Source organism: Vombatus ursinus, unplaced genomic scaffold (assembly GCF_900497805.2).
Source record: "Vombatus ursinus unplaced genomic scaffold, bare-nosed wombat genome assembly UNPS02014794.1, whole genome shotgun sequence".
In the NCBI taxonomy this organism is placed as follows: domain Eukaryota; kingdom Metazoa; phylum Chordata; class Mammalia; order Diprotodontia; family Vombatidae; genus Vombatus; species Vombatus ursinus.
The window spans coordinates 29,103,408-29,116,046 of record NW_020954572.1 but is presented as its reverse complement, the minus strand read 5'-3'; the positions used below and the strand labels follow the sequence as shown (position 1 = coordinate 29,116,046).

General features: G+C 39.0%; 1 protein-coding gene across 2 annotated transcripts in view; it reads right to left on the bottom strand.

The window, feature by feature from the left end:
- Positions 1 to 1,591: 1,591 nt before the first annotated feature.
- GREM1 (gremlin 1, DAN family BMP antagonist) overlaps positions 1,592 to 12,639 on the bottom strand; it is a 13,026-nt gene continuing 1,978 nt past the window's right edge. The window contains exons 1-2 of one of the 2 annotated variants that reach the window (XM_027870017.1): positions 9,130 to 9,217; positions 1,592 to 3,863 (exon numbers count right to left, since the gene is read on the bottom strand). In XM_027870017.1, coding sequence (XP_027725818.1) covers positions 3,308 to 3,862 — 555 coding nt within the window. In that variant the 5' untranslated portion in view covers position 3,863; positions 9,130 to 9,217 and the 3' untranslated portion in view covers positions 1,592 to 3,307. Of the gene's footprint in view, positions 3,864 to 9,129; positions 9,218 to 12,639 lie in introns of those variants that run through there. The other variant, XM_027870016.1, reaches the window with a different exon arrangement.

Genomic DNA, 12,639 nt, shown 5'->3' with positions numbered 1-12,639 from the left:
AGTTCCATTCTCGTTTCCTCTTCCCACTCCCCATTTTGGTTTAGGCATTTGTGTGCTTAATTAAAGCCATTCTATGCTTTCCTGTTTGAGGATTTGAATGAAAAAAAGGTTTGGGGCAGGGAGGATTAATACAAAGAGTAGACAATGTGCTTCCACGTTGGAAGTATGTTTGTGTGGGCATGGGAGGAGTGTCTTTGAGTGGACCTTGGGCCAAGGGTAAGATTCATCAGGAAGGAATTGGAAATGAAATTCAATCAGAATTGAAAATTGGAAAAGGACTTCAAAATGAAACCCAGTATTGGATCTTCAGTTCTGTCTTAAAATACATGGTTCTTGTTTATAACTGTTGGGTGGGACGACTTTGAAAATAGTTTCTTGGAGAGTTAGCAGTGCCCTGAATTTTTTAACTCCTGGTCTTTGAGCTCCCGTCCTCCTCCCCAGTTGTGGAACTAAGGAGGCACTGGGCAAGAAGAATATAGGTTTGATTTTGGTGTATAAAACTCCAAATTTTGGGAAAACAGTGTAGTCACACAGACACAGAGCTAGGCATACCTGCCCTCTGCAGTGTTCCATCTTAACCTTACATGAAGAATAAGTCAGGAATAGTCATTGGAAGCTGTCCCAATTCATTTAAAGCAATGCAGATAAGTTAACCAATAAATATCTGAATTATTACACATCAAACATACCAATATCATTGGACAAGAAACAAAGCTTCTTATTCTGAATGCCTCCTTTAAAAAATAAATAAAATGGGGATTTCCCTTTAAACTCTGCACAGAGGACTATAGAGTAAATATTACTATTCTTTATCTTTCCCTCTAAATCATACTAACATATGACTCTCCCAGGAGATCTCTATTCTTCCTCTCTTACCCTTTTTCTCTCTTTCCTCTTCTTTTTTTTTCTCCTTTCTTTATCTTCTCTTCCTTCTCTCAAAAACACTGGCTAAAAAAACAAAACACCGCAACTATAATGTTGCCAGAACCATCCCTAGCTAAACAGATATCCCCACTCTATTCCATGTTATACTGGCATTTTTATACTCTATTTGACAAGTTCAGATCTGGCACAATTAGCATCAGGACTTCCTGAAAGAGCCAAAATTTTTAGCCACAATTCTAATTTACAAAAACAATGCTAAACCCGTGAAGAAGAAAAGAAAAAAAAAGTTGCTGGAGTCTTCTTTTAAAGAGATGTTTCCACACCATTTTCTCCATAAAAATATATATTTTTAAAAAAGGGTGGGGTACCAGATCCCAACTCTTCATGGGGAAGGAGGTCTGAGCAATATTTCTCATGATCCCCAGGAGATCATGGTGGTGGTAAGGGGCTATCTTAGGTTGGTTCAACTAATGCTGAAAATATTTGTGTCTTGAGTCTGGCCTTGTTGACTGTGTGTTGCTTATGTGCTCAGGGCCAATAATTAGAAATGGTAGGCTATCTAGGGCAGCTAAGTGGCACAGTGGATAGTGTGCTGGGCCTGGAATCAGGAAGACTCATCTTCTTGAGTTCAAATATGGCCTCAGCCATTTGCTAGCTGTGCAACTTTGAGCAAGTCATTTAACCCTGTTTGCCTCAGTTTCCCCATTTGTAAAATGAACTGAAGAAGGAAATGGCAAACCACTCCAGTATCTTTGCCAAGAAAACCCCAAATGGGGTCGAAAAGAGTTAGGACTGAACTTTAATTTTGATCTTTAGTGATATTTTTCCTTATTCTCTGGGAAAACCAGGCTATTTAGCCTGGGAGAAAGGACAGGCTAGGGATTTTTTTAATGAGTTGCACAAATGATGGTGAATATCTATCAAACTAGCCTAGTTAGTAAGTGGGCCAGCTGCCATGACATGAAATTTGAAGCCAACCCCAATATTGAGACCAGAAGAGATCCTCTATCTTATAGAAAATCTTCACAACCCTGTCTGGGAACTGAATTTAGGGTAATCAGCATCTCCCATATACCTCTACCTTGTTGTCCTCAGTCTTGTGTTATAAGAAGGTCAAGTAGCTTCCAAACCAATATGACTGATTCCATCCAGTAGCAGAATGTAGGTCCTTTAAGGGCAGGGGCTGTTTCATTTATGTCTTTGTATCTCCAGCACCCAGCGGAGTGCCTGGCATGTAGACATGCTTAATAAATTCTTGTTGAGTGAACAATAATACGATGATTTAATTTTCAGAAGGCTTTAAGCCCTGTATTTATGGGGATGTAGAGCAGAGGGAGAGTGGGCAGTAACAGTTTAGTTTTTTTTTTACATATTGTGAATTTCAGTGGGCTAGAAAAATTAGCAAGACAGAAATTTGATCTTGGGTTGAGAAGCGCCACCATTGAAAATTTGACTCTCTACAAATAATTTCAAGAAAATCAGAGCTAAGCCTACCGTATTTTATTCAGGTCCATTTCAAAATGCACAACAGAGTTGAGGGTGTTATGCAAGACATTTATTGAGTCCTTGATTTACTTAGATTCTATTTCATGCTGCAAGAAAAATCTCTACTTCAAAGGATGATTTTACAGTGTTGTCATATTCAATTCCCTACACACACCCTACCTCAATCCTGCCAAGCTCATGTGGACTTTGCCCCTAAATTCTACCTCCTGGACCACTACTTGCCCCTCAGTGTCTCACCTCCATTTTCTTGGCAATCCAAGCCTCCTTTAATTATCTGGAGTATTTTTGCAAAGAGGAAAGTACATAAAACCATGGTAAGAAGACAACAGGGATAGCTCACAGAGAGGAGTTTGGTTTGTAGACAGCTACTGATTTTGTGTTTGGGAGCATGGACCAAAAGTGGTTGAAAGGAACTACTGGTTAGGGGAAGGAGCTTCTGAAATCATTTTTCTATGTCAGGTACAGATCTGAAAGCAAGTCCCTTTCCATGCTCCCTTAACAAAACCCAGGGTAACCACTGTCCATGCAACACTCATTCTGAAGAGAATCTTAGATGCCTAAGAAGGCGCATTGAAGGCAGAGGCAAAGCAAGACAACATCCCTGCCTGACTGGTGATTTGCCTCAGGGAAGTTGCCAGGGATTTGGGTCATCTGCATCATCCCCAAATGCAACAAATACTCTTTATATAATAGGAAGTGCCCTCTAGAAGAGATTGTTTTTTCCCCCATGGTGCCTCTGAACATGCATGCAATGCTCCAACACACAGACAAATGCACACGTGCATGCTCATGCCAAGAGGCAGTGAGTGGTTCTTCCCGCATCTGGGATTTGAGCATAGAAAGTGCCAAGCTGCCTTTGATTTGGCACCGTCTGCATCTGGGGCTGAGTCATTAGGGTAGGCTGGGCGTCTGTGACCTAATCCAAATCAATAGATATGCAGCGACACTGCTTCACCCGGGTAACCCTTTTCTTCTTGGTCGGTGGCTGCAATTCAGGACAATTGAGTGTAACCATCATGGTGGTGAATTTCTTGGGCTTGCAGAAGGAACATGACTGAAAGGAACCTTCCTCCTTCCGGATGTGCCTGGGAATGTAAAAGGAATTACATTGGCCATAGCAAAAGCGGTTTATGATGGTGCGGCTGTTGCAACCCTCCTCATGTATGGTCTGCTTGAGAGGTTGTGTCTTACACCAGTCCCGCTTCAGGTATTTGCGTTCAGTCACATGCAGGGCCTCCTGGCTGGACTCCAGCACCTCCTCCCCAGGCATGGCAGTGCCCCGGCCCTGGCCCCGGCCCCGATTCCTGGATCCAGACTGTTGGGGAGACTGAGTCTGCTCTGAGTCATTGTACTGGTCCTTATCAGGAGGTGGGATGGCACCTTGAGATCCTTTCTTTTTGCCTTCGGTGGCAGACAGCAAGGTTCCCAAGAGCAGAAGCAAAGCCCCTACAATGTAGGTGGTTCGACCCATCCTAACAGAAAAGAAAGAGGGAGCAAAAAGGAGAATACAATGATTATTCTCACATGGGAAATAAAAGAATCACCATAACAATCACATGGGAAAAGCACTTTCCACATATTGTATCACTTTGATCCTTACAATACCCCTGTGAGTTTGATGCTCACTCATGCTTAGTTTCACTCTCAACTCCCTCAGCTATACCTCAAAATCTTCCTGAACTCCCTTTCCAGCTCCCTTATATGTGATGTCTTCCCCCATTAGAACATACTCTCTTTGAGGGTAGGGATTATCCTTTTTATTTTTATTTTTTGTTTATATTTGTATCCTCGGTACTTGGCACGTAGTATTTAATATAAACTCTGTCTGTCTGTCTATCTATCTATCTATCTACAACCCTGTGAGATGGGTACTATCATGACCCCCCATTTTACAGATTAGGAAACTGTGGCTGAGGAAACCTTAAATGACTTATCCCAAGTCACACAGCTAGTAAATGCCTGAATCAGGATTAGAACTCAGGACTCCCTGACTCCAAGTCCAGGCAGCACTCCATCTTATGGTACCACTTATGTAATTTTCTTTGAGCATGAGGGGAAAGCAACTTGTAGGGGGGGGGGGGAAGGAGGGTAATAGACAGAAAGACCATGAGCCTTGGAGTCAGAAGCTCTCCTTTAGATTCTGCTGCTAATTTACTGAGTGACCTTACACAAATCACTTAAACTGAACCCAGTATCCTGGACTGTGTGGCTATGCATTATAATAGAAAGCCCAATGGCCTGAGAGTCAGGAGAGATGGGATCCTGTTCCGGGTCTATCAGTAACTAGCTCACAGTCGTCCATAAGAAAGTCATTTAATCTTTCCGGGCCTCCATTTCTTCATCTATAAAACACATGATCTCTATGGCCTTTTCCAGCTCTAAAATTCGGTGACAATTTCCGGTTTATTTTATGCCTTGGAGACTCAGTTCACAAACTTGCCCCAGGGTAGGCTGAAAGCCTATTGTGCTATTTGCTTGAGGCTACCATGCTACTTCTCCTCATGAGGCAGCCTTGTATACCAGAAAGAGAGCTGAACTTGGAGATAGGAAAGATCTAGGTCCAAATCTTAGCTCCAACATTTCCTAACTGCGTCATCATAGGCAAGTCATTCACCCTTTCTGAGTCTGTTTCCTCATCTCTGAAATGGGGATAATAGCTTATATAGTAACTGGTCCCAATATGTGAGGATCAAATGAGATAATAGATGAAAAATGTTCTGTGAACTTTAGAGAGTTATCTAAATGTCAGTTATTATTATTTCCCTTACCTGGTTTCCTGATGTTAGAAAGGAATGGTAAATTTTCACTGTCTCCCCCTCCCCACTCTTATTTTGCCCTGACTTTAAAATTTTACACATGAGAAGCAACCAGTGAAAATTGAATGGTAACTTTTTACAATTTCCTCCCACTCCCCACCACAAGAATACAGTGGATCAGATTCTGTATAGAGCAGTATTCAAATTGAGCCTCTTTTTATTTGCTACCTATTTGACCTTGGGCAAGTAATTTCACCTTTCTGAGTCTTAGTTTCCCAATCTGTAAAATCTAGAAGGTAGATATCTAAGATCTACTCCAGCTCTAAATCTATGGTGCAATAATTATCCAATTTATCCAAAAGATCCAATAATTATCCAATTATCTAAAAGATAGCAAAATGTGTGAAAAATACACATTCCACAGGCCCAAAGAAAATACTCTTTCAATCCTAAGAATAATGTGGAATTACAACCACAAGCTATCAAATATAAAACCATATGTCAATAAAACAGTATCAAGATTCTGATACAATTTAATACTTTGGGGGAAATGAAGACTCAAAGCAAAGAATGTGACATTTTCATTCCAGCTCTGACTTTGTATTTCCTGGCTTTTGTCAGTTTGTGTTACAACATCACTGTTATTTAACAGAGCAAAATTTCCCCCCAAAATTATTAATTTCCTTGTTTTGTCCTAAAAAAATTTTTTTTTCTAAAAAATCTAATGTTAAAACAGTGCATGTTTTCTCCAGAGACCAAGATGACTTGAGCCAGAACTGTTCCGTCTCCCGGGCAAATATACTTTGTACTTCTGCAACCTTTAGAAGTCTGGGTTATTTACTCAGAACAGGGCCAGTATCTAAAATAAAATTCGAACCAGTGCTGCCCATTTCAGTAGAGGAACACAGGAGATGGCCCCAGGCTTCCACACTAGAGAATCTACTGCAGATACCTGCCAAAAGTGGATCCCAATTCATCTAGGCCCAATTTCAGGCTGTATTATTTATTGATGGTTAGTTGTTTGCAATAGAAGACATTTTTAATAATAATAGGTAGGATGGATAAAGTGCTTTTGGGTTTGCAAAGCGCTTTACAAATGTCACCTCATTTAATGCTCACAACAACCCTGGGAGAAAGGGGCTATTGTAATCCCTACTTACAGATGAAGAAACTGAGGCAGATAGCAGTTAAGTGACTTGCTCACAATCATCTAAGTAGTAAGTGTCAGAGGATGGATTTGAACTCAAGTTTTCCTAACTCCAGGTATAGTGCTTTATCCACTTTACCACCTTGGTGTCTTATAAGAGAACACTTTTTCTAAAGAAAGAATATAGAATCATAGAACTTACAGCTTAAGGGGATCTTGGAAATCGTCAAACCCAACTCCATCATTTTATACATAAGGAAACTGAGGCCAAGAGGCTAATTGATTTACCAAAGGTAAATAGTCACATAGTAAGAAAGACTAAGTAGCTGGTATAACCCATACTCACAACCATAACCTTCCAAGGTCTCCTGACTCAGTGGCAGGTGGATTGAGGGATCCAACTAGCCCAGTAGAAGTAGAGGGTGACTTAAAAAAGGAATAGAATGAGGGGGTTAATAATATTAGGGTAAATGAATAAGTGTTGACAAGGCCTCCTCACTCATCTCATAGCGGACAATAGACTTGCTCCTTTAATTTAACCCCTTGTCCCTTCACAAGAAGAAAGTGTTTCTGTTTAAAGAGATCTGTTATATAATGGCTGCTATTTCAAATCAAGGTGAGGCTAGATGGGGAATGGAGAAGTAGAATGAAACTATATGGAGAAAATGTTTTAAATTTTTCTTTGCAATATCAGAGAAAAATAAGCAAGTAAATCGGTAGTATTCTGTCACTTCACACATGAAAGAACTATTTTTTCATCCCCATTTTATTTTTTTTTTAGGCAATTGGGGTTAAGTGACTTGCCCAGGGTCATACAGCTAGTGTCAAGGGTTTGGTCTGAGGTCGGATTTGAACTTAGGTCCTCCTAACTTCAGGGCCAGTGCTCTATCCACTGTGCTACCTAGTTGTCCCTCATCCCCATTTTACAGAGAGAAAATATGCCTTATATAAATTCACCTCACAGATCAAATCAGTGCCAAAGCACAGACTAGTGCTCAAGATTTCTAACTTTCAGCCCAGCAAGGGCTCTGCTAGCCTGGCCAGCCTCCCAAATCATGCCTTGCTTTTTCTAAGGAAACTCCAAAGTCCATTAGTTTTATGAACTGGTCTTAGGCCAAATTCTGTGGGTTTTATTTTCTGATTGAAGTCATTTTTATTCACTACTGTGGGCCCAAAAAGAAAACAGTAAGTTCAAAACCATGTTTCACTTGTCAAATACTATATAAAAGTCACCAAATGTGGTTTTTAATTTTAATTTGGACAGGCTCTGTTCTTCCTATGGGAGCACATATGTCCCATAAGCCAAGCCCGAGGGGAAAGGGGAGGGTGGCAAGCTTTATTTTTTCTTAACTAAAAAAAAATTACAGATTTCTTATATTAAGATTTAGTAGCCTGGCACAGTCTGGAAAAATTACTATGAATTTTTTTCTTAAAAAAAAACATAACTACTGTTAACTTTAAAGATCTTAAGTACTTAGTGTGGACCATTTGAATTCTTAAATATTATAAATAGCTGTTAAGGCAGGAGTAAAGGCCAACTTCAAATATTCCAATCAACCAAGGTCTCTGTTTCCTGGAAGCCAACAGTACTCTGAAGAGTAGGGGAAGAAGGGGTTGTTGAAAGCTCTGTGCCCTATATCTTTGTGGTAAGTTAAAGGGAGTCTATGCTGTTAACTAACTAAAAACATGGAACCCTGAATTTGGGCTCTGTTGAGCCAAAGGTGGAGGTCACTTTTCCATTATTCTTAGTTGGTACATTCCCCACTCCCACCTTCCAAGTCTTCTGCCCAACACTTTGTATTTTTTAAACAACGTGAATGTGAAGGGGGAACAATAAAACTTATGGGTCATATCCCCTCCATTAAATTTTATGATCCATGAAGAGCTGTGTCATTATTCATCTTTGCATCTCAAGCATGTAACACTCATAGTAAATGCCTGAATAAATGCTATCTTGATTCATCTTAGTATCCTGAATTACTGGAACAGTGTCTTGTGCACAGCAGGTGGTCAATAATTATGGATGACAATGATGTCCCACAATAGGTTTTGCATGAATGGCCACTATGTTCACCAATGGATTTCCCATTGTTTATGAGGACCATATGTGTTCTGAATATTTCCATTCACTATACTATCCACTTACATAACCAAGCTAGATCATTATTCTAGTAGCAAAGTTAAACATAATTAACCATGAAAAGCAATAAAAAATCATATCTCTGTCGTTTACACGTGCGACTTTAGACAAGTCATTTAACTTTTCAAGATCTTAATTTCCTCACCTGTAAAATGAGGAGGTTTGATTTGGTGGTGTTTAAGTTCACATCTAGCTCTTTGAGTTGGATTCTATGATGCTTTGGACTCACTTTTGGGTCAATTGAAGGCAGAAGCATACTAGAGCCAGTTCATACTTTGACATACAATTATCAAATGTTCAGTGTGGGCACTTACATTTCAGAAATTGGTGAATGCTATAAATCAGGGCTTGATTTAATGTTCTGTTGAGTTTCTAGACATAAGAAAGTTTCAGAGAAAATATTAATAATGTAAATTAAACTTTAAAATGTCATGCCACTTTTTTTTCTAGAAGGCTGGTTGTTAAACATTTACCAGCACACCAGTGAACAGGTTTTGTCAACACATTAGAAATCTATGTCAATTTTCACTGAATATTCTTCTATGTCATCTGGTCAGATTTTTGTGAAAAGCCATCTGTGTAGCTTCTGTCTCTTTGGCAAGTCATCATTTTTATCCTTCCTCACAGGTTTTCCTCCCCTCCTATCTCTTTAAAACCTGACCAAAAGTATATCTTTTTTTCTACCTGACCCTTACCTTCATAACTGAGAAAGAACATTTGCATGAAAGACACTCAATGTGTGTGACATGCTGATTCGCACGTCACTGTGGGGGGTGCCAACTACTGCACAGGCTTTAGGAGCACAATCTTCTGGATCTTAAAGAACAAAAAAAAAATCAAACTAGTTTGCACAACCTATTTTTAATGCTCTTTACTTTACATAAGACAGAATCTATTATCTTACTGAATTTGGGACTATTTCCTTTTTACTATGCACTCTCAGCATGTCATAATTTGTCTGACTATGCCATACCTACTCATAATAATAACATCCAGCATTTATATGGCATTTTAAGGTTTGCAAAGTGCTTCACAAATCTTATCTCATTTGATCCTCACAACAACTCTGGATGCTAGGTGCTATTATTACCCCCATTTTACAGATAAGGAAACAGGTAGAGAGAGGTTAGGTGACTTACACACAGTGTCTGAAACAAGATTAAAACTCAGGTCTTCCTGACTCCAAGTCCAGTCCTCTTTCCACTAGCTGTCTAGTTTTTAAAAGTTTGACATAATAAATGCAGTAGAGAAAAGCTATAAAGACAGAGGCTTGTGCCTAGGCTTTTGAGTAATTCTCAGTGAATAAATTTTGGAAAGGCACCTAGAAAAGACACACTTTAATGTGATCATCAAGTTGTTTTTCCTCACCTCCTTAAAAAGATTCTGAAGATGATCACCTATACTCTACACGTTTTGGATGATGTAACTCTTTTCTCCCCAGTCCAGGAGGACAGAAGGTAGAAGTGGGAAAGAGTTGGGTGTATTATTGTTTTAGAGATAAGCTAAATTAATCAAAACTCAGGATAATGATGTAACAATGATAATTATAAAATGAAATAATCTAGAATTTTCTGACCACCAAAGGAAAAAAATAGACTCTACATGTTTAAAAAAAATGGCAGTGGATAGAGTTCTGGCCTTGGAGTCAGGAGGACCTGAGTTCAAATCCGGCCTCAGACACTTGATACTTACTAACTGTGTGACCATGGGTAAGTCACTTAACCCCGACAGCCTCACCAAAAAGCTAAAAAAAAAATACCTATGAAGAACCAGAAACTCATCCATTCTCTGTATGTTACAAGTGCCCAAACCAACAAATCCTGAAACTGAAGAGACCATTAGTTAAGGTGGACTTATCTCCATCTATTGCATAGACCAGATGATCAGACTCAAATCCAATTCACTTGCAAGTCATGGCATCATCTTCCTGATGTCAGGGTCCTCTTCAAGAACAAAGGATAAACCACACTCAACACAAGACCAGATGACCCTCAGAATCAGAAGACACAAAAATTTATGAGCTGAGTATTTATAGAATTATTAGTATATTAAAATAGGTTGAGAAAAAATTATTCTGTAATAATATAACTCCACTAATATGGTGATGTCAAGGCAAATTCATGTTACATGCAGGTTTTTTGTGTTAGTATAAATCTACTCTAGGTTACATGATCTGACACCATGAATGACTGAATTTGTAGTGTATACAAGGGCAAGTTTTTATTTACATTGTGGGCATGAAGGATTTTTTTCCCTTAAAACTGCATTGTTTGGAAATGGTGTAAACCTGCACTTAGGATCATTTGTTTAGAGCTAGAAGGGGCCTGGAAGGTCACCAAACCTAATTCCCTCTTTTTACAGACGAGAAAACTGAGGTATAAAGGAATTAAGTGACTTGTCCAACGTCCCACAAGCAGTAAGGAGCAGAGCCAGAACTTGAACCCAGGTTCTCTGTCTCTAAAACCAGTGCTCTTTCCACACTGTACCAGGCTACCCTCAATTGAATAAGACTTATTTTTCACCTTCTTTGTTTTTGATGAAGAAAAAAATATATATCTATTACAAATTTACTTCTCTAGGACTGGGTGCTATAGAAAATCATTTTTAATATGTAAGCAACAAAGGTGATACCTGACCTCATGATTCATTCCTGTCATTCAGCCCATAAGTTCACCTCCTCCCCCTACACACACACATGCACCCACAAACACTAAAAATAAATGGTTTTTCCCAACTCAGTGTCTCAGATTAGTCATTTCTGAGATTTAATTCCCCCACAAGATTCATTGTAGACAATGCTATTTCCCAGCATTACCTCTTAGAGCAGTTGTATGTCTCGTAGTATATAAAGTATCCTTTATATAAAGTATATAGTAGTAGTATAGTAGTATATGTATAAAATACATAATATATGAAACAAAATCTTTAAGCAGACAGAAAGAGAAATGCCCTTGTAACACATTTAATTTATGCCTTTGGTGCTAACGATAACTTTTCTAGATAAATTACTTTTGACCCTGGAGTATTAGAAAGTCTGGAGATATAAATGTCACCATTTCCCCATATATTTATTTAGCACAGTGTTCTAACAGGGAGCATCAATTTGGAAGACAGAGGCAGATCAGAAACACATTGCTGATGCATAATCAGATCAGGGCAAAGAGCCTGACAGTCCCATACTCCTGAGTCCTAGTCAGAGACTGTACAAAGATGAGGAAATGAATCATGTTTCTATTCTTCTCCACTGTGGCCACTATAGTTAGCGCCTGCAGAGACCCTATTATTCAACACTCCCCCCCAACCTTTCATTTAACAGGGTTTTTTTCTGTTCTTCCATGAATTTTAGATTTCTCTAAGCTAGATCCTACAAGTTGTTAGTTTCTCCCTCAAAAAGACTATGTGATAAAAAAAAATAATGAACCTATGAAACTATCAAACCCACCAAAAGCAAAATGAAAATGCTAAGCTCAGCAGTAACCTTAAGGTTTTTCTTTTTTAAAGTGGCCATAGTTCAGAAGATGCCTTAAAGAAAATTTCATGCTCAAAATGAAAAGTTTGCCAAGGAAGATTAGTTAATTCAGCTGGATTTCTTTAGACTTTAGGTTATGTGCTAGATAGAGGTTGAAATTGAATCATGCTCTTAAAGTTCTATTTGGGTACTTTAGAAAGTTTTTCAGATAAATCCCTGGGGTCCATTTCACTCTTACAGAGTTATCTTAACCTTTTTCCTTCTATTTGTTTTTACTTATGTGTATAGACAGAAAGAAGCACTGCTCTAGGGCCTATAGGGCAATTTAAACAGAAAATAATACAATGGATTGATTTAATCAACTCATTTCCTCCAAGCATCACTTTGGGTAAAATAAACAACATTCATAAACATCACCTAGATTTGCTGCTTCAATTGAAAGATTCCATAACCGATTCTGGCCTCAACAACGAAAGACCTACCAAAGTCTTAGCAATGAAACACTTCAGAGTTTTGTTGTTAATGTTGTTGTCATTAAAAGGCTTGCAGATTCTGCTAAAAGGAGGTAGTGGAGAGCTTGAAGTGGAAACAAAGGAAGGACACAACAAAACCCAGCAGGGAAGCAATTCGTTTCTGATTCTGCAACCAGGAGGTGAACTTCCCTAAGAAAAAGGGAGACTGCCTCTCTCTCTCTCTCTCTCTCTCTCTCTCTCTCTCTCTCTCTCTCTCTCTCTCT